At 54.8% G+C, this 21108-nt stretch overlaps 2 protein-coding genes across 2 annotated transcripts in view; both read left to right on the forward strand.

The window, feature by feature from the left end:
* The first annotated feature begins 6653 nt into the window (after positions 1–6653).
* NKX2-1 (NK2 homeobox 1) lies at positions 6654–10450 on the forward strand. The gene is made up of 3 exons (XM_082851270.1): positions 6654–6769; positions 7474–7859; positions 8819–10450. The coding sequence occupies exons 1-3, from the start codon at positions 6693–6695 to the stop codon at positions 9544–9546; spliced, it is 1191 nt and encodes a 396-aa protein (XP_082707396.1). The 5' UTR covers positions 6654–6692; the 3' UTR covers positions 9547–10450.
* A 2326-nt stretch (positions 10451–12776) lies between these two features.
* The window catches only part of LOC309960358 (uncharacterized protein), a gene marked incomplete at its 5' end in the record, with an annotated part of 36029 nt that continues 27697 nt past the window's right edge, over positions 12777–21108 (forward strand). The window contains 2 exons of the mRNA XM_082837081.1: positions 12777–12789; positions 12945–13145. Of these exons, the coding sequence (XP_082693207.1) occupies positions 12777–12789; positions 12945–13145 (214 nt within the window). The remainder of the gene's footprint in view (positions 12790–12944; positions 13146–21108) is intronic.

The raw sequence follows: 21108 nt of genomic DNA on the forward strand, positions 1-21108 counted from the left end.
CCATATCCTCAAGTCCATTCTCTAGTAGGTCTGTGTCTTTATTCCTGTCTTACCCCTAGGTTCTTCATGACATTTTTTTCCCTTAGATTCCATATATGTGTGTTAGCACACGGTATTTGTCTTTCTCTTTCTGACTTACTTCACTCTGTATGACAGACTCCAGGTCCATCCACCTCACTACAAATAACTCAATTTCGTTTCTTTTTATGGCTGAGTAATATTCTACTTTGGGCTTTTTAAAAAGGAGGGTGTGACTGAATTACGGGGATGCAAATAATGATATTCTGGTGAAGTGGAAAAGAACAAAAGCAGAGTAATTTAGGTAATATGGGACGAGATGGAGAGGATCCAGTCTTGACAGGAGTCCAAGGAGGGGAGAATAATTGGGGAGAAAGCCTGGATGGGTGAGTTGGTGCCAGAGATGAGAAGACTGTGGGGCGCCCACCCCAGTATAGCTAGTCTCAGAAGTATTCTTGCTCCAGTATTTTCTAGGCACTAAGCACCTACAGCTGCAACAGCGAGTAGAGCCTTCTCATGTCGAGCAAGTAGGGCCACTGCTTTCTGCAGGTTTCGGATATGCAGAAAGTACAAGCTGCTTCACTGGCTACCAAATACGTGTACAATTGCCGTCACGCATGGAGGGAGAACTTTCATAACGAGATTCCAACGCAAAGCATAATTAGAAGAGGGTTTTAGGTATCACAGCACCTTCCGTGGCCCTTTCAAATAGTGTGTGTGTGAGGCTGGGTGATCCCAAGAGTCCATTATAACCTATATTGCAATGGGTTTGGCAAGTAGATATGTGGCCGGATGGATAATACGGTGAATAGTTAGATGGACAAATTCGTGGCGGACGAACCACTACGGACAGGACCAGTCGCCCGGGGAACTAATTAAAGCTTCTCCAGGACCGCCCTGAGGGTGCAGTTCTCCTGATGGCCGGGAGAGGGCGCTGCGGATAGTCTCGATCTGCAGCTGTCAGCGACAGAGTCCTGGGCCGCGAAGGGGAAGCTAGCCGTGGTCACGTCCCGGAAACCCCAGAGCTGCAGACATCTCCCAGAGAGCTCCTGGGGTTGGTACTGCGGCTACCTGAAACTGCCCGGGCCAAGTGTGGGGGGCGGGGGAATGGTGAGAGGTTGGAGAGGAGAGAGGAGCAGAGGAAGAAAGCCCAGCGCTGTTGATGACTCCGCGGGAAACGCGAATGCTGAAAACCCATGGGAGCACACTGCTGGGGCTGTGGTTTGCTGAGAGATAGAAGTTAGAAAGAGCTGCGGGTTTCGGCGGTCTAAAGCTGAATGCGGCCGCGTACGGACCCTGGGGCGAAACAGCGGTGCCGCCACAAGGATCCTTACCGAATCTGTCTTTTAGGCCTCAGGACTCAGCAGCAGCTACAAAACTTTCCTGCGAGCTGCCCGCGCCCCAGGGCGCCTGCACGGGTGCCCCTACTCCTTAGCACGGGGGCTTCCCGTATCTGTCCTGAGCATGGTGGAATCACCACTATCCACTCTCTCGCCTGTTTAGAGGCTCTTAATTTTAACAGTAATGAAGAACTGGGAAGAAACAGAAGCCGATTCGCTGTGAAGCTCAGGCTCGGATCCTGCATCTGTCTCCTGCGTCGCCCCACATCGGCCTTGCTGAGTCTCCGAGCAGCTGCAGGCCCGCGTCCCCCGCTTCCCACCCACGAAATCTCGGTTTTCCCCATTTCAAAGGGTGCTGCTAGCGCTGAGTCCCCCTTCTCTCTGCTTTGTAACCCAGTCCCCAAATTCTCTCCTTACCCTAAGCCCCTTCCTGCCAGGGGGCGCCTCTGGAGTTAGTGGAGAGGGTAAGGGCTCTGACTATAACTTAGGATGAGTTGAATCTAGGCTTGAACTGTGTGACATGAAAATAGGAGGGTTTCAAGACCACAGGTATCGACTTCTGGAGGGCTTAACCTGACAGGACACGTTTCTTTGACACCAGAGAGCTGAGGGTGAGAGTCTCCTCTTTTCCTGGAGGATGCTGGCCTTCACATGCGCAATGTCGCCTCTTATTCCAACCCCAGAGTCCCGAGTGGAGTGCAGGTAGAGGGCTGCACAGGAGCCGCGCTGGGACGTCCTAGTGTCATCCCCCTCCTCGGTCCTGCTCTCAGGACCTGCCCAGAGGGCACGGTTTGAGGAGAGCATCCCCCAAAGAAAGGCCACCCTCAAAGACCCTAGATGGTCAAGGTGAGACGGAGAGCAGTTAGAGGAATCTCCAAATCTCTTCTTCGCCCCGCGTCTGCGAAATCCTCCTCCGGAAAGCTGCCGGACTGTACTCCCTGGGGCTTCGCTTCTCGAGAGGTTCTCAATTTTGGTGCCTGAGAAAAGGGCACAGAGGGGTCCTGTGAGATCCTTCAGGGAGAGGAAGACGCCCTCCAGAGGGGGCTCCGGATACTCTCTCAGTTCCTTGCATCTCGGGGTTGGAGACCAGCGACCCCCAGAGCCCAGCTGCGTTCCTGCTTTCTGCTCCCTGGGCGGGGTTGCCTCGAAGGCACCCGGAAACCCAACTCAGCCTGGCTCTGGAGTCTGCGCCTGGCTGAGGAAGACTTGCCTTCCTCTGGCCTGGGCACGGGAGCAGCGAGGGGGCAGAGAGCTTCATGCAGAGTAAGAGGCCTGGATTCACAGTTTCTATACACCCAAGATACAGAGCCAGAAGTAATAACCCCTTCCATGTTGCTAGCGAATTTTATGATTTACAAACTCATGTACATCCCTAGCACAACCTGGGAGGTACACCGGACAGGTTAGGATCATTTTTGCAGCCCAGGGAACAGGTGCTAAGAGACTTTGTTTCCTTAATTCAACATTTCTTGAGGCAATGGAGGATTCGAGGATAAATAAAGCAAGGACTAGCTCTTGGAGGAGGGGGTGGGGGGGGCTGAAAATAGCACCCTAGTTTACTCTGGCCATAAGGGTAGTGGCTCCAGACTGTGACAGGCATCCACAAGAGCTATACCACATGGCTGAAAAGTGGCAAAGGTGGGGCTGGAACCGGGAGTTCTGACTTACATTCAAGAGCCTTGCCCACAACCCCTGACCATTTGAAGATCAGGAAATGGTACATAAACACACACACACACAAACCTTCATTACGACTCTCTCTATCTCTGTTGAAGCCTGAAGTTAACATTTCTCACAAGCTACATATTATCTGAAGGATTTGTTGTTAATTTGTAAGCTCCATGTAGGTAGGAGCCTCATCTAGCTTATTTAAGGCTGAATTTTCAAACCTAGCTCGGCGCCTGGCACAGATCCCACACTTAATATTTGTTGAATGAATCACAAATTGCAATAACTCAGAGCTAGATAACACCACCAGGAAACAGGTCGCTCCCTTCCCTAGGGAGTGTGAAGGACCATAAAGGGAATTAGAAAAATGGGGGGAGGGGAGAAGATCGGCTTTGCCATCTCATCATCCCCCACCTGGTCCGAGCTATAGCCCTGAATTAGCCTTCTGTATGAGCCTTCTAAGTTCTCAAAGAAGAGGTCCAGAAGGGAAAGAAGGTCATTTCCCTCTGGCCAGGAGGGTGGTGAGCAAAGGCTGATGGCAGCTCCGCGTGTCTCGGACCTGGCCTGGGCCTGCACCTCCCGGGCTCCTAGATTCCGTGCCAAGCCGCAGCCAGCCAAGCAGAGCGTGGCCGAGATTGAGGCGGGTGTGGGAGACCTCGCCTGGGAAAACTCCTTGAGAGGCCTTAGCTGGGCCTCGCTCTGCGGCCACCCCACCGCGCCACCTCGCCCGGGAGCGAGCTGGCTGAAGGCTAAGGGAAGATGCGCGGGCCCCATAGGGTGGACTCGGGCTTCCCAAGTATCCCGTGCAATCATGGAGAAACTACCGGTTTAACTGGGGTCCGCCCCATTTAAGATGAGTCGGTGGGTGGGTGGGTGGTTGGGGAGAGCGGCTAGAAGGAAGGACACTCTGGTCCGGGAAGAAGTGTTGGGCTCAGGAGAGGGACTCTCAAGGCCTTTGCTTGGACCAGCCCGGAGATACGGGTAGCCACCTTTTCCCCACAAGGCTCCTTGGTCTTCGGGCTTATTCTTGGCAGTGCAGCGCATCTAGGAAAAGTTGCGGAGCGGCGCGTGTGTGAAGGGGCGGAAGCAGAAGAGGCGCAGGGGCAGGTGCCTCAAGGTGCAGCAGAGGCCCAGACGAGGTCCAGAGGAGAGCAGGTGCTGGCGCGTGCCGTGCTGGGGGAGCATGGAGCACAATCTCGGTTGCGGAGGGGAGGGGGCGTGAAGCAGGAGCCCTCCACCCCCCTACTTCGAGCTCCCGCTGCTGCTCAGGGCCCCAACCCAACGCCTGCCAGCTGCCTGCGTGGCTCCGGGTCCTCGTCCCGTCCGCGAGCCTGGGCTGGGGGCGGGGAGCTGCCAGCCACGTGCCTGCTTCGGAGCTGAAAGCTTCCGAGGGACCAAGGCCGAGGAGGCATGGCTCAAGGACTGCGGAAGATTCACCCAACTCTTCCGTTCACTCAGATTCAGGGCTTTAACGCGAGGAAGAGGGGTATGCTAATAATAACAATACAGAAATCTCGAGCGCTGGCACCGAACTTTAAGTATTTCCAGAGCTTTCAAAGCACTTTCATGTGCCCGATTTTATTTGAATCTTACAAAAACCGTGTGAAGAATTACCGCTATTTCTAAATGGCACTGAGACTGGGAGAGACGTACAACGTTCTACACTGTTTCTTACATTTACTAATAATATAAAATAATGGAGAGGGAGAGAGAGAAAGAACACGGGAGATTGGGAGACCCATCCCGCCTTGGCATTAAGACCCCAGATGAGACGCAGGCCCAGGGCTGGGGGCCCAATTGCAAACAAGATCTGTATGCAGTTTTGTCCGCTCTCCTCAGTTTTGTCCTTTGTCCGTTCACTTGAGCCCAGTGGCGTCCTCTTCCCTCCTCGCTCCCAGGACTTAGGCATCGCATTGACCAAGGCACAGTTGATGGGGGTCTGAGTCCTTCCTGAGAGCGCCCCCCAGAGAAGTCCCTTGGAAGAAAGGGCAATGAGCGACCTGGCGCCCGTCTTTCGAAGCACGACCGACGAGTGCACCTCGGCACTCATACACAGGTTTGCCTGCCCCAAAGCCAACAAGCGGGCCCAGAAACATGGGCCCGTGCGGTAGGCAGGAGATGGGCGTGCCCTGAGCTTTCTCTCCCCTCTTAAGGGGCATAGGTGGTGAGGAAACTGAATGTAGTATGTAAGTTGGCTTTGTATTGAAGGGAGCGCAGAGCACGTCTCAAGGGGAGGATTGAAATCTTGAAATAAAAAGCCAATAAACAAAACAACTTTCCCTACAACGATTGCTATTAATGGGAAAGGCGTCTAACCTGCTGAATTAAATCGTTCAAAAGAGCCTGTTCATCATCGGGAGCTCCTCTACAAGGAGGGGAAAGAAAATGTGAAAACAAAACCCAAATCGAGAAGCCTCCTTAACCGGCCCCCGCAGTGTCTTGGAGGCCCCTGCCCGACCTGAGAGCACTCCACCCTCCCAGCCCCCGGCGCGGAGAGGAGGCTAAAACAGCTAAAGAGAAAACAAAACAACAACAAAACGTTTAATATCCAAGGGGAAAAGTCGGAGTGGGTCTCCGGATCTGCACCGCACAGGGCTCGGCTCCGTAGTCCACTCTGCTTGGAGGCCCGGGCCTGGCCAGAGCGGCGCGGCGGATGCCTCCGGCCGGGCTGGGGAGCGCAGCCCACAGTTTCTCCTCTCCAGGCGCCCAAGGACCCTCAAGGCGCGGGGCGCACACTTGAAGCCTGAGAACGCGCAGACAGGAAACCCACTTCCTCCTAAGCAGTTTCTTGCTACCCGGATGAGAGGCGCCCAACTGAAGCAGAATGATCCTCATCTACTAATATCCAGAGTGGCCACAAAGCGACTGGCCATTTATGCCGGCGCTTTGAACAAAGATATTTGGTTACTGCCGGGGGAGCAAGTGCGCTTTTGCATGGCTGAGCTCCGGGTGGAGGCAAGCCTCAACCCAGCCTCCCGCCCGCTCAGCTGCTCACGCCCGGGGACTCGCCCCCTCCCGGCCAGCTCGTCCCGCCGGGGTTCAGGCTCAGTTCCACCCGGCAACAGGCGGGCGGGCACTCACGACGCTCCCTGCCCGAGCCCTCTCTGAAGCATCAGGGGGGGAAAACAGCGCGACCCTGGGCTCGGGTGCTGGGGCTGTGATGTCCTCGGAAAGTCAGCTCCAGTCCCAGAACCCCGCGTGTCCGGGCGATGGGCGAGGGTCGGGGACACCAGGTTTGTTCGAGGTGGAGCAACTTCAGCGATGGCCCTTCGCGTTAATCCCCCCGGCTTCTCAGCTCGGGCGGCCAGTGGTGTCCTTGCCTTAGCAGGGGATGGGGGTGGGGAAGGGTAGCCGAGTGTGGGTTGGAGGAGGCGTGAAGCAGGGGGCCCTAGCCCTCTGGGAAGACCCTGAGCTGGGGGGAGGGCGGCGCGGGGATCTGGGACAGCCTCTCGGCGGCAGCCGATCCCCTGCTCGGCGCCTCCTCCGCCCGCTGGGATTCTCTCTCGGGTAGGGGGAAAGGGGGCGGGGAGCAGAGGTGTCCTTCTGACGGCGGCAGAAGAGGCAGACAGACTGACAGACACGCAGACCAACAGTGGAGCCCCAGGGTTCGTCCCCTGACTCCCGAGCTCCTTTGGTGGCGACTGGGGCTCGGCGCTGCGAAGCCAGATGTGGTCCGGAGGCGGTGGGAAGGCGCGGGGCTGGGAGGCCGCGGCGGGAGGGAGGACCAGCCCCGGCAGGCTCAGGTGAAAACCCACCCGCCCCTGGCCCACTCCCCGTCCCCGCCCGGGGAACCCCGACCCAACTGGAAAGTGGTTCACTTTGTAACTCCGCAAGTTGGTTGCAAAGCGGCGTTCACCTTCCTTCCTCCCCAACATCCCTCCTCCTCGGCTACTCCCCATCCCACCTCTTGCCCTCCCCTCTCTCGGTTCCCTCCTCCTTTCCCTCCCCCCCGCCTCCCCTCCTCCCTGCGCGCCACCGCACCCCACAAAAATGGGGGTAGGGGTTCCGGGGGAGGGGGAAAGAAATGCTTTGGGTCGCGTCTCTGCCTCTCTCTCTCTCTGTCTCTCTCTCTTGTCTCTCTCTCTCTCCCTCTTTGAGACCTAAAAATCCTGACAAGTGAAACTTAAAGGTGTTTACCTTGTCATCAGCATGTAAGCTAATTATCTCGGGCAAGATGTAGGCTTCTATTGTCTTGTTGCTTTAGCGCTTACGCCCCGCCTCTGGTGGCTGCCTAAAACCTGGCGCCGGGCTAAAACAAACGCGAGGCAGCCCCCGAGCCTCCACTCAAGCCAATTAAGGCGGACTCGGTCCACTCGGTTACGTGTACATCCAACAAGATCGGCGTTAAGGTAACACCAGAATATTTGGCAAAGGGAGAAAAAAAAAAGCAGCTAGGCTTCGCCTTCCCCCTCTCCCTTTTTTTTCCTCCTCTTCCTTCCTCCTCCAGCCGCCGCCGAATCATGTCGATGAGTCCAAAGCACACGACTCCGTTCTCAGTGTCTGACATCTTGAGTCCCCTGGAGGAAAGCTACAAGAAAGTGGGCATGGAGGGCGGCGGCCTCGGGGCTCCGCTGGCGGCTTACAGGCAGGGCCAGGCGGCACCGCCGGCCGCCGCCATGCAGCAGCACGCCGTGGGGCACCACGGCGCCGTCACCGCCGCCTACCACATGACGGCTGCGGGGGTGCCCCAGCTCTCGCACTCCGCCGTGGGGGGCTACTGCAACGGCAACCTGGGCAACATGAGCGAGCTGCCGCCGTACCAGGACACCATGCGGAACAGCACCTCGGGCCCCGGATGGTACGGCGCCAACCCGGACCCGCGCTTCCCCGCCAGTAAGTGAGGCCGCCCCACTGCAGGGCCGCGGGTTGAGCGCCGGAGGCGCGGGGAGAGCCGCCGGGAAGGCGCGGCGCCTGCCGGCTGCGCGCTGGGCATCATCAGGGTGGGCGGCCGGGCAGTGGCGCCAACGAGTCGGGCGCAGGATCTCGGGAGTCTTCCCTTGTTGAGCTGAGGGGTCCAAGAAGAGGCACTTGGTAGCTCTGGGGTCCTGAGGGCAGGAGCTGGTATTTGGCGTCTGCCAGATGCGGCCAAGTGGCCGCTCTGCTCCGCGCGGGAGACCTCGGAATGCGGAGGGAGGTGGCCCCCTAACTAAGAGAGCCGAGACGAGCAGGGCGCGGAGAGGCGCGGCCTGGCCGGGAGGGAGGTTACCCTGCTGGGATGATGCGCTCAGGCCCCTGGCCTGGCCCACTCTCCAGTCTAGGCTTGAGGGAGGGCTTGTGGCTCCAGAAGGGGTTCTAAATGGGCCGAACAAATGCCCTCATTGGGGCTGACCGGAGAGAGCGGCCAAGAGGCAAAGAGTCTGGGGTCTCAGGGTCTCTAGCTTTTCGAAAGCGAACACCTCCCTCTCCTAAGCTCCCAAAGCTGGAGCCTACAGCTAGACCCCAGTTCCTGGCCTGGGCCCAGTTTGCTGCCCGTGGCCCACTAACCGCACGAATCTGGTGGGCTGGGCACGAAAGGAACAGGAGGAACAGTCTTTCTCCACTCTGCTTTTTGGGTGAAGCACCGAGACTGAGGGAGGTAGCCGGGGTTGAGGCGGGGAGCTCTGCAGTAAACTCCTCGACGGCACGGCCTGGGGCAGGCGCTGGCGATCCCGCGGCTGGGCCTCTCAGGGTGGAGGCGACCTAGGTGAGGAGTGCGCCGTCGGGGCAGGGGCCGGGCCGGCCAAACGCGCAGAAGGCAGAGGTGGTTTGGCCCGGCCCGGCCCCTGCCGACGCTGTGCGTTTGTCGCTTACAGTCTCCCGCTTCATGGGCCCGGCGAGCGGCATGAACATGAGCGGCATGGGCGGCCTGGGCTCTCTGGGGGACGTGAGCAAGAACATGGCCCCACTCCCAAGCGCACCGCGCCGGAAGCGCCGGGTGCTCTTCTCCCAGGCGCAGGTGTACGAGCTGGAGCGACGCTTCAAACAACAGAAGTACCTGTCCGCGCCCGAGCGCGAGCACCTGGCCAGCATGATCCACCTGACGCCCACGCAGGTCAAGATCTGGTTCCAGAACCACCGCTACAAGATGAAGCGCCAAGCCAAGGACAAGGCGGCACAGCAGCAACTGCAGCAGGATAGCGGCGGCGGGGGCGCCGGGTGCCAGCAGCAGCAAGCGCAGCAGCAGTCACCGCGCCGCGTGGCTGTGCCGGTCCTGGTGAAAGACGGCAAACCCTGCCAGGCGGGCGCCCCTGCGCCGGGCGCCGCCAGCCTGCAAGGCCACGCGCAGCAGCAGGCGCAGCAGCAGGCGCAGGCCGCTCAGGCGGCGGCAGCAGCTATCTCAGTGGGCAGCGGCGGCCCCGGCCTCGGCGCGCACCCGGGCCACCAGCCGGGCAGCGCGGGCCAGTCTCCGGACCTGGCGCACCACGCCACCAGCCCCGCGGCGCTGCAGGGCCAGGTCTCCAGCCTGTCCCACCTGAACTCCTCGGGCTCGGACTACGGCACCATGTCCTGCTCCACCTTGCTATATGGTCGGACCTGGTGAGAGGACGCCGGGCCGGGCCTAGCCCAGCGCTCTGCCTCATCGCTTCCCCTACTGCCCGCCACACACCACCAACCACCCACTACACCGTGCGCTTCGACTTTTCTAAAGAACCTGTCCCGATAAGACCAAGGGGAAAAACACAACGACCAAACTGCTGGACGTACTTCTTTTCTTTTCTTTTCTTTTTCTAAAATTTGCAGGATTTTTTTTTTAAAAAAGAAAATAAAACAACCAAGCGATCCAGTTCTTTAAGGAGTCTTAAACAGAGAAGGACATAACAAGAACCGCTTTGGGGGTGTCTGTTGGGTGATTCCGATGGGTTTCCCACGCTCGGGTGGGGCGCAGTTTGGAGAGGGCTCTACGCTGACATGCCTCTGGACTCTAAAGATGGAAAACTTCACTCTGGGTACACTGTGCCAGCAAAGTGGACTTGCCTGTAAATACCAGGATTTCTTTGAAGGGGCGACGGGGGGGGGGGGGGGGGGCTGGGGAGAGGAAAAGACTCCTTGACAGATCCCACTTGCCACTGACACAAAGGAAATGCCCCCTCCTGGCCCCCTCTGGCCACCCAGGCTCAGCTGAGACCGGCCCTGGTTAAAATTGTTTTATGTTTGATGTGAACTTGTAGCTGTAAAACGCTGTCAAAAGTTGGACTAAATGCTTAGTTTTAGTAATCTGTACATTTTGTTGTAAAAAACAAAAACAAAAAACCAGTCCCCGTCCCCAGCCCATCATATTTTTTATGGGCCTTGACAAATCTGTGTATATTATTTGCCAGTTTGGTATTTGCAGCGTCAGTCTTTTTCTGTTGTAACTTATGTAGATATCTGGCTTAAGTATAGTTCCTAAGAAGCTTCTAATAAATTATACAAATTAAAAAGATTCTTTTTCTGATTAAAAACCCCATCTTTTGTTTGGCTTTGATTTGGCTTTTTTGGGGGTAGGGGGTGTGGCTCAACATTGGCCTGATGAGATTCGAATTGTTTGGGGGCTCAAAGGATCCTGAACCAGCTAAGGAGGCCGGGCGCAGAGTCTTTGCCCCACGGGAAGAGGGAGTTTTGTTCTGCCTCTGAATTAAGTAGAACCAAACCTTGAGCAGTCCTGGGACTTGGCAATAGAGAGTAGAAAAGCTAAACTCCTTCCACCAGGAGGAAAAGGGAGAAAAGAAGAGAAAGAGACCAAAGGACTAGTTTTCAAAGCCAGGCTTCTGTTTCTTAAAACCTCAGAAGTATCTACCGTGATCTTATGCAGCTGAGCCAGTGTTTTAAAGCAGCCGGCCTCGGATATTCGTTTTCAATAACCCTGAATGAACGATTATTTTTACTAGACGGATCATGCCTGTAGATTTCAACATTGATTCTTTATTTCGAATCCTCGGCGGAGACTCCTCGGGACTAGAATTCGGTGGGAGGCTGTTTTCGAAAGCGAGGAAGTTGTTAGGGGTTTCGTTTCTTCTCTGAAACAGTTATCCCCGCACAGGCTGGCCGACGGCTTCTCGTGGCCTCTCCGGCCTTGGGAGGTGTCCGACTGGGCTGCTGGCCTTGGGGACACCCGTGGCAGGACTTTGGGAGCTGGTCTTTCTGCTCTTTGTTCCAAGGTTTCCGTCTCTGGGCTCCTGGTCTCCTAAATCTTTGTAGTAAGGAATCTTTCTCCTGTCTCCAACTCTCCACCTCTCCCCGCGCTCCCCCGCCCCCATCCCAGCAAAAACAGAAAACAAAACAAACAAACAAACAAAAAACTTTGACCTCTCTCGCTACCTTTAATTTTTTGATCTCTTTGGTACCCAGATATAGCTGTTGGGGAAGTCTTAATTGCCCCGGGGAGGCGAGGAGGAAGGAGTGGTGTGGACAGAGAGAAATTGTCGTCCCTTGATGGGCTGTTGCCCCTTGCGTGTCACCTCTGACAAACCTACAGGAAAAGTGGCCGGGTGGGCTGTGGACAGATGCCCCTCCCAGCACTTTTCTCTAGGCCTGAAAGTGTTTGATTGTGGAGGATTGATTCATATTTGGCATGTACTCATTTATCGCCTGGAATTTCAACTTTCTTTTTTCCCTTCTTGCCTGTCACCACCTTTTCTTCCTCTTCTTTGCAGCTCATTGTGACTCCATCTCTCTCTTCCCAGACCCCCCCCTAACCCCCCAGAAATGCGTAAGGAAAATGAGGGGGGGCGCGGAGGGGGTGTGTGCTGGCACCAGCGGTCCTCTCTGTTGACTTCCTGGGGGCTCTTCTCCGTGGCGCCCTGACTGGGGACTAGGACGGACTTCCTCCCTCGGGTTTGGCTGCTGAGATACTGTTTTCAGTATCTAAAAGAGACTCGGAGATTTCGAGAGGGCAGTTGGTTAGATCTAGAGAGTGTGCTAGCTGGGGGAAGTCTCAGCAGGCCTCACGTTTTGGAAAACAAGAAAAAACCCGGGAAGTCTGAACACTTGTATTGGAATGGGCAGCAGTGGTCCTGGGACAGTGTGTGTAGGTAGTTGAGTCGCCCAGCTCAGGCCCGGCTTGGCAGGGGAGATGTTAATGCTAAGGTCTGAATTCTGTGGGGTGGGAGCTACCGCTCCACCTGCCCCCATGCCCGACACAAGGGGGGCTGTCCCCCCAACCCATCTTGCCCAGAGCGCCCCGGCCCCGGAGAGTAACAATTTTAGTGAGCTGTGGTACCCTCAGTCTTATCACCCTTGCACTGGTTGGAGTTTCTACCAAATACATTCTTCTCCCTGCCGTCTAGAGTTGGCTTAATTTTGAAGTCTGTTTACTGGTCCCGAGAAGAGGGGAATTCAGCCGGGTCTGCAGATGGAACCGAGACAAACAGGGCCTTGGCCTCTTCTCTCCATCCATCACACGGGGTCCACCAGCTCCGGTCCCTGGCCGCGCATCGCTGTAGCTGCAGGAAGCGGCCCTGGAAGGCAACCTGAAGCGTCCTGGTAGGGAAAAGGGTGCGTGCTGGGTGCAGCGAAAGACCAAAGACGGAGACACACTTCATCCCCACATTCCGGTCAGCCTCTGCGATCTTTGTCTTCTCCAGCAGTGGACCTCCCTTAAGTCTCCAGCATCTCTGGCCCAGGGAGGTTCTGGTCTCCTCTGATGGAGAATGACTTCTGGTGATGTGTCTGACGCTGAAGTGCCTGGAAGAGCCAGAAGCTTCTCCACGCGCGGGGGCAGCGCAGTTCGCCCCGAGGTCCAGGAGCAGCTGAACGCCACCACCTAAGCACCCCATCCATCCCTAGGCCCCGATGGCTTCGGGAGGTGGGGGAGATTTTGCAGACAGCATCCCCCCCCTTCCTCCTCTTCCCCACCTCCAACCCCGCCATGTAAACACGAGGACTTTCTCGAGAGCCTTGGAGAGCGGCTCTAGTGGCTTCAGGGCCTGAAACCCCAGACTTGGCTTGTTTGATGTTTAGCATCCCAAAGCGGCTCCCCACCCCCGCCCCAACCTGGGAACCCGGAGCTGTGGGTCGGAGAGGCAGGAAAGCTGCCCTCTCAGCTGGCCGGGCCAGGGACTGGGCCGGGCTTAGGGGAGGCGACAAGATCGGGAAAGAGATGCTCCGAGCCGGAAAGAAGGGAGCCCGGGCTGCCGCCGCCCCCAGCAGGAACAGAAGCGGGTACAGCTGGAGTCCTCAAGCCCAGGAGGTGGGTGGGGGCAGGGGATGCGTCACCAGCCAGGGCACCGGCTCTGGGACTGGGCCGGCACGGTGGGAAGTAGCTCGGGGCCCACGAGCGAAATCAGAGGCAGGCCGGAGCCGGCTCGGCGAGAAGCGCTCAGGGCACTTACTCCCGGAGTCGGGGGCGTCCCCGCGCGCTCCAGTCCAAGGGCCTCGCAGGAGGCAGCTCTTCTTCCCACGGCTTAGGGCTTGGCCTTTCTAAGGGCAAGACTGTCTCGGGAGCCTTCCAGGGGATTTTAATCGTCCTGGGGCAGGGGTAGGCCTAGGTCTGGGCTTGAGGTCCCCGATTTTGAGACCTCAGGGAAGAATTCTCATACTTCAGAGGCCGCACACTCTCCGAGCGCGCTCGCGGGCGTTTGGGCGCCGGTGAGGGGCTTTCTCCTGGCGCGAGTGCACAAAAGGTAGCGCGAGTCTCTTCTCAGGCGACCCGGGATAAGAGGAAAGGAGAGCGGGGTTTTCTGACTTCCAACTCATTAGGGACCAGGTAAGGTCAATGCTTTCTCTATTATGGCTTTATCTTAAAAGCGGGTCAATTTAAGATAAGGGGGGGGGGGAATCCAGGATCTGTGTGAACCATGCTGATAAAGACTGACCCCTTTCCTGAACTAAAAGCAAGCCAGGCAGACATTCATTTTCTTTAAACAAGAGAGCTGTGAGAAGCTGCCTTGACTTCTGATCTAACGTCCCCAGTCTCTCTAGACATCGCTTTCCCTCCCCCCCCCCAATTATTGGTGTGTGTGTGGAGTGGGGAGCCAGGTGATCGAGGATATTGTTTGCGGAGAACTAGAAAGCCGGTTGGGAAATGTGAATCTAAGATGCTATGGCTCTTAGGCATGGTTTGCTGGCTTGTTTGTTTCAAATGCTGCTGTCTCTTAGAATGGATGGAAAGCAACAGACTTGAGTATCGGGAGGGATGAGCCTGAATGTGTTCCTTGATCGGTTCCCTATTAGGAGATGCTGGGTACCACCTTCCTCTGGCCCTCCCTGCCTTCCTGACTGGTGTGCTTGTGATTGTGCAGTTGTGTTCTGTGGCTTCAGGCCACCCTCTGTGGGGCCCAATTTGGGCTTATGCCTCAACTTGGAGCACAGAAAGTTTCCTGGTGCCTCTTTGGCCAGTAACTTCAGGAAAAAGCGTGCTATCCCCCAATCACCCTCTGCGGCAAGCTTGTCCATCCAAGTGGCTGAAGGAATTGGGTGTTGTTGGGAGCAGAGGAAAGAATTTTTTATTGAAGGGGAGAGCCAAGGTCTGAATGTCACCTCCCCTCCATGTAGTTGTATTTCTAAACTTTCCTTGATGGTTCTCAAAGAAACGGAGGAGGAAGAGGCTCAGCATCTCGAGAGCACAGCTTCTGCCTCATCTGAAGCCACAGCTGAAGTGGCTGGCTGTACTTCTCTCTGATAGTGACCTAATGCCCTACTTGGAGGGCATCTAGGCACAGCCCCAGGATCCTCATTTGATAATGTTTCCCATTTTGTCTCCGCTTCCTCAACATGTATGGTGTTTGTTATTAGCTGAGTTGTAACAAAGTTTCGGAAAGGGTGAGATTTAAATTGACTTTCCCGTTTTATTTCTTTTTTAGTTATTTGCAGGACACTGCAGTGTAAATTAGTCACCGTTAACGCTCTGCTTGAAATGAGAACGAACATAAAAAAAATCACAGGCAATAACAGGCTTTGTTATAGAGCGCTCTTTTTTCCAATACAATATTCACATCTGATTCTGCCCACTCTGTATGTAGGTGTAAGAGGTTGCATACAGACACCTGTCTGTGTGTGTAGTATAGAAATATATGCACATATGTATCTAATATATCTATTTCATTAAGATATTCAAAAAGAAAAAATGAATATAGGATTCTCTTAGTAGGGGATCTTACAGAACCTGTTAGATGCAAGAAAGTTGAATGCATTTACTACCGCAAGTAAGCTGTCACATGAAACTGAGTTTTCCTTAAGAAAATCAAGTAAACGAAAACCTTTAGTTTTTCCCACTTTAAATTGGAATATTAATTTATTTTCATATGAAACTCTAGAGAACTAATTATGTTTGGGGAAAATATTAAAATTTGTCTTTAAAGAAAATGAACTTGTTGCCTGAGACACACAGCTGTACATGAGACTTCTTGAAGCAATCTACAACAAAAATTGTGGTCATGTGCTGCACCTACATTACCCACTAGTAGAACTCGTTAGTATGAACACAGTTTCCAGCTAACAAAAACAAACGGAAGTGTTGCTGCCCCTTGTTTGTAGCAAGTGTTCCCCCTCTTCTGGCCTTCACAGAGTAGTGGAAATAAAAGGGCAGGTCTGAGTGTAGTCTGACAAGAAGAAAAAGACAAACTTTCCCTCTTCCTTCCCCCCATTTTGTACATTTCCCGGAATCCTGTCTTTGATTGCTACATGAAATTGTCAGTAACGCCAGGCTGTTGGTGGAGTGTTAAACATTGCATTTCTAGGGTTTCTGGTGATTGTTGACAATGTCATTTCTACAAAAGATGTCGGGGCCTGAAAAGTGTACTTGGATACCCTTTTTCAGTTGCTATGTCCTGGAGCAATTCTGTGGAAAATCACCCAGAACGGCCTGGCCTCCACCTTACCTAGCATTCTCCCTCCCAGTGTTGCTCTGTGAAGGTGTCCAAAGCTCTAGGAAAACAAGGGTTTATTTGGTCTCAGTGTGATCGATTTACCTGATCTCTCAGGCACACACAAGGCTGAGTGCGGGCCTCGCAGATGTAAACCTGGGAATTACCTTAATGACGCGAAGACGACTAAGAGCTGGCTCCTCTAACCTTGGAGACCAGGTCAACGGTTTAACAAATCTGGCTATGTGTATAGAGGGAACACCGCAAGTTAGGGTCCCTTCAGGTGCCCGCAGAGCACCAGGTTTCTAAACAGACTTTTTCAGACAGGCTTTTCGGAGGAGACTCTGAAGCCAGAGGATTAACCTCTCTCTCCCCTCCTGGCCACTCAATGGTGCCTTGAGGTCTGCAAGGCACTGTTTTCTGGGTGGAGTCTAAGGGGGTTGGTGGTTCTGGCCAGTGATGGTGTCTTCCTTCCCTTGTGAGTGTGCTTCAGATAGAATTGCAACTCTTGCACCACGGGTGTGCACAGAGCACACATCCCTGCCTCTGGCCAGGGCAAACAGAAGTTGTAGGCAGTTCATTACTACTCGCCAACCTGCAATAGTCACCGAAATGTTGGTTACTGCTCCCTGGCAGGACTGCTGAGGCTGGCGCCAGAGTGTTGTAAATTTTGGAAGTGCTGCAGTGTATCATACCTACAACTCACGCAGTTGGTAAAACTCAGATAGCTGTCTGCATATCACTCTGGCTTCATGTTGAAATCAAATGGGAGAGCCGTTGGAAATATTTAACAAAAGCCAACTCACCCACAGCCATAATGTAGCACAGGATGGGGGGTAAAGAGCAACTCACCCACAGCCATAATGTAGCACAGGATGGGGGGTAAAGAGCAAATCTTGGACAAAGATGGTGCCATACAAGGACCATCATATGCATCCGTAAGAGCTGACATTGACCTTCCGGTGTGAACTGTTTTCTAGCAACTACAATGCCACGCCAACCCAAAATTAGTTGTTGAAAATTCTCGACATGGCTAAATACTTAGATTCTGTTGGTTGGGTGTCTGTGGAAGCTGGGAGTTTGTGTGTTTGTGGTTCCGTTCACTGGTAAGACAAGAGAGGAAAAGAGAGGAGAGTGGAAAAGAGGAGAGGGGAGGGGAGAGGAACAACTGTGCCCGGTGGAAGTGTGTGAGGTTCTGTTGTTGTTTGTGACAGCTGAGTCTCCCCGGTTAGAGCTAGCTGGTCTTTAGGTCGAAGCGTTGGGGCCGGGCGGATGAGTGAGTGTATGGTGTCTGGTGTTTGGGGGTGATGCTAGTAAGGAGGGCTGGCGGGGGGCAGAATGGGAGGAAGCGTGTGTACCATGTCTTTTCGTTGGGCCAGTAACACGGTGGCAACGTAATTATCCAGCTTAAACATGCTCAAATGGCAAAAAGTTGCAAAATAGATGACCTCCCTGAGAAGAGAGGGAGCTAGTTACAGAGGTCTGCAGCCATCATCCTTTTTTCAATACATTTTAAACAAGAGGATCTAGCAAGTGATTCCGATTCAATACACATAATCAGTTTGCAAGTCTTATTTCCATTTGAAAACAGGGCCATTTGCAATCATAAGAGCTGGACACGCTGAAAGATCCAGAGCGCTTTCCGAGCAGATGATGGGTGACAGAATCGGCAGGCAAGCACTAAATATTTTCTTCTAGCCTCAGACCTTACGCATCAGCCTTCAGTCCCGATGTATTTTAAATCGAATATTCCCGTTGAATATATAACTTAATTGCTTAGAAAATCGAGACTCAATGATTGGAGGGGGAAAAAGCCGGCAAGAAAGGTGAGAGAAACCGTGTTAGTTCTTTTCCCAGGTGCTGGTTAACAGTTATTTAGTGAAGAGTACACGGATGAAAGATTTGATGAAAAATTCAAGCTTGTTTTTAAAGTTAGGGCTGCCAGAAGAGGTTGTCTGGGGCTAAAATTCGAGGGTTAGAGCCGCGAAGCCCTGCGCGGGTGCGGCGGGGGCCAGCGGGGCGTCTGCGGGGCGGGGGCGGTGAGCTGCCACCGAAGCCCAGGGGGCTGCTCTGCGGCCTCCAGCCTCACCGCCAGAGGCCTGAGACCCTCTCCCGGCCTCGCGGTTTCATATTGGCTGCCAGGGGTCTCAGCTAGAAGTGTGGGCACTTAAAATCTCGATCTATTTTAAGGTCTCTCGTAGAAAGTTTGGTTTCCAGGATCAAGAGAAGCTACTGTCCGCGACCTCCCCATTCCCGCCGGCGGCCTCAGCTCTCCCCACCCCCTCGGCCTCCCCTCCAACCCGGGTCCGAGGCCTCCCCCCGCCCACCTGCGGCCCCCCCATCCCCCAGCGCCCAGCCCGAGGCCTCAGTTTCTCCTCCCACCCAGCCTCGTCCCCCACCACCCCCAAACCAGCGGTGACTCTCCACCCCGTTCCTAGCTGGGGAGAGGAGCAACCTCCGCTCCGCGCTGCCTGCCCACCCGGCCCCCAGCCCCTTCCGGAAACCTCCCCAAGAAGTCTGGTGTGTGGCTGACTAGAAATTTCCCGTGAATTTTGACCCCAGATTATATAGTGAATATATGAGTTCACCAGGTCACGACGATGATCTAAACCCTAATCTGAAGGGATTTTTTAAACGATCTTAAAACACCACCTTTCTTTGAACAAATAAAATCAAACAAAGCCAGCGAACTGCCGCTGTTTTCCCTAATGAGTGTTCCTAAGGAAAAAAGAGATTCCGTCTCTGCCCAGATACCAACATCTAACGAACTTTCTAGTAGGCTGAAACTCAATCTAATAATAGCACGTGCGTAATGTCGATTCCATTTTTATTTCGAAAGGAGATAATTTATGAACCTCCCCAAGTTGGGGTGCCTCTTAGGCAGGTGTTGTCGTTTTAGACGTCCTTGCAAAGCATTTTCACCTCTGGGAAGATCTCAGGAGAACCAATAGATGGAGCGGAGGCAAGTGGGGAGATTCTGCACAGGTCCTGCTGGCTTACTCAGTTTTCTGCAAAACTCATCCTAAAAGCCCTGGTGTTCTTTTTAACAGATGTCAAACTACAGGGACCACAAAGATCTAAAGACATCCTTCACACATACACACACCAGCTGTAACCTCTCTAGTTTGTTTGTTTTCCTCTCTAGGACCCATTTTGTGGATAAGCTAGAGTGGTCCTGAGGCACAGGTCCACCCTCAGCCAAGGGGTGGGAGCAGGTCAGGCCTCCTACAACGGGGAGCCTCCACACTCCCTATTTCTGCAAAGCGGGAGGACAGAACTCCAACAACTGACAGGAGGTGAGGGTGAGGCTGGACCAGTAGGACCCAATCTGCTAGGGTGTAGGGGAGCTAGCTCGTCCACCTGAGGGCAGGGCCCCAGGCTAGGCTCGTCTGGGTGGTCAGAGGGGGTGCACAGGAATGTGTCCCGCAAAGAATCAGAGAGCCAGAGCAGGCTCCCCCGGAAGGAAGTTTCAGCCACCTAACAGCCCCATAGCGATATGGTGACTACATAACCATTTCTAGGAGTGCCGGTTGAATTGTGTTGATTCCTTCCCACCCTCGTGGACCTCCCTGGGGACCAAGCATACACAGGCTTAGGATTGCTGGCCCGCCTTCAGCAGCAATCCTAGTCTGGGGGAAGAAACTTCAACCTGCCTTACTCAGGAAGTTCTGTCCCTGACTCCCAAGGCTGATGTGGGAGACCCTCATTAGGACCCAAAGATCACCTGCAGAAGCATCATATTCTTGTATTTATAGCCCAAAGTGACTTCACTGTCTACTTTTCATTTGTTTCCTCATCCTCCTCGTTTTCTGTTTTTTCATTTCAATGCCTACATTTTACTTGCTTACTTGTCCAATTCCAGCCTCATAGCTGCAGTATCACTTCGTAGGCAATTCGGTATCATTTTCCTAATGTCAGAACTAAAAGGAAAAGCAGATAAAGTGGATGCGCTAAGCCATAGAGAATGAAAGCCAGCAAGGCCCATATGCGAGGCCAGTTGGGGGGTAAGAAGACCAGAGAACCGCCAAGGTCAGCCTATCAGAGGACTTGTGAGAAAAATGAGGAAAGCAAAGAGAGGCAGCAGCGCAGAGAAATTCAATTAATGTCAGTAGATGGGAAGGAAGGAATACAGCCCCGACCTAAGGCGTACGCCTGGCCTGGGCAGGCAGAGAATGGGCTGAAGAGGAAACATGTCTGTGTGTGCTGGTCCGTCTTTGACTGAGGGGCGAATCTAGCCATCCCTTCCTTCCCTCCTGCCAGACCTTAAGAAAAGGGACTTTATGCTAGAGCCAATTAAAGGGCTATGGAGCTGAGGGACCAGGGACTGGAGTTCGCCTCCCAAATTCCAGCCTGGCCAGCTCCGGGCTCTTTACCCCGGGGAGGAGCGAATTCCTGGGAACCTGATGGCGGCGGGGGGGAGGACGGTGGTAGAGGGCGGAACCACCCGGTGAGGAAATAGTGGCTTCTGGAAACTTCCGTGGAAACATACAAAAACCCGTTCCTTCACACAAGTGCCCCAACCCTCCTCTCTGCAGTTGGAGAAGGGACTTTAGAAAAATTGGTCTTTGCCGACCCTGACTGTTGGACAGCGCCCCCTTTCGTCCCTGTCGGCGCGGCCTCGAAGGAGGCGCCACGTGGAGGGAGTCCCAGCCGCCTGGGAAAAAGGCAGGGCGATTCCGCTGCGACTCGGAGCCGAGCCCGCCCCGCAGCCCTCACCTTCGGGTCCTGAGCCGCTTCCTCTGGTGGAAGGCGGGTCCCCAGGGGGCGACCGGTTCCCCGCGACCCTGGAGGACGCGCTGCGGACAGAACCGCATCGGTGCTGGAGATCCCTTCGCAGAGCCGGGCGGGCTCCCCACGCCCTCCCCGGGCCCGCCCGGCTCTGCGGGGCGCCCGCAGCCTCTGAGCCGCGGCCCGGGAGGAGGCCAGGGCTTGCCCCGCCGCCGGGGTCTCTGCCCCTGGGAGGAGGGGGAGGAAATCCCCACCCCCCAACTTTCAACGACCGACCAGTCATCCCCTCCTACCCTCGCCCAGCCTGCTTGCAGCCTTCTCCCAGGGGTCTGAATCCTCGGGGCCCTTCTTTTTTGAAGGGTCTCGCGCACACTGTGATATATTTTAGCTGCAACATATTAACCCTTTTAATACCCTAGCATGACACTGTTAGTGAGGACCTCATGTGGTTGGTGACCGCGGAAGGGCACATTTGAGACTCTTCCCCGCCATTGAGGCATAGGCTCCCCTCCCCACCCGTGAGGCCGAGGAGAGGGACCCAGGCCGAGCGTCGGCCCGTCGGGGCGGAGGGCGGCCGCCCAGCCTTCCCGCCG

The sequence above is a fragment of the Leucopleurus acutus genome (assembly GCF_964270905.1).
Source record: "Leucopleurus acutus genome assembly, chromosome: 1".
In the NCBI taxonomy this organism is placed as follows: domain Eukaryota; kingdom Metazoa; phylum Chordata; class Mammalia; order Artiodactyla; family Delphinidae; genus Leucopleurus; species Leucopleurus acutus.

Excerpts from the sequence above, each read along its gene's own strand:
- NKX2-1 (XM_082851270.1), top strand. The coding sequence starts at position 6,693 with ATGTGGTCCGGAGGCGGTGGGAAGGCGCGGGGCTGGGAGGCCGCGGCG. Across the intron at positions 6,770-7,473 it reads ACCAGCCCCGGCAGGCTCAG|CCGCCGCCGAATCATGTCGA; the intron begins GTGAAAACCCAC and ends TTCCTCCTCCAG. Across the intron at positions 7,860-8,818 it reads GGACCCGCGCTTCCCCGCCA|TCTCCCGCTTCATGGGCCCG; the intron begins GTAAGTGAGGCC and ends TGTCGCTTACAG.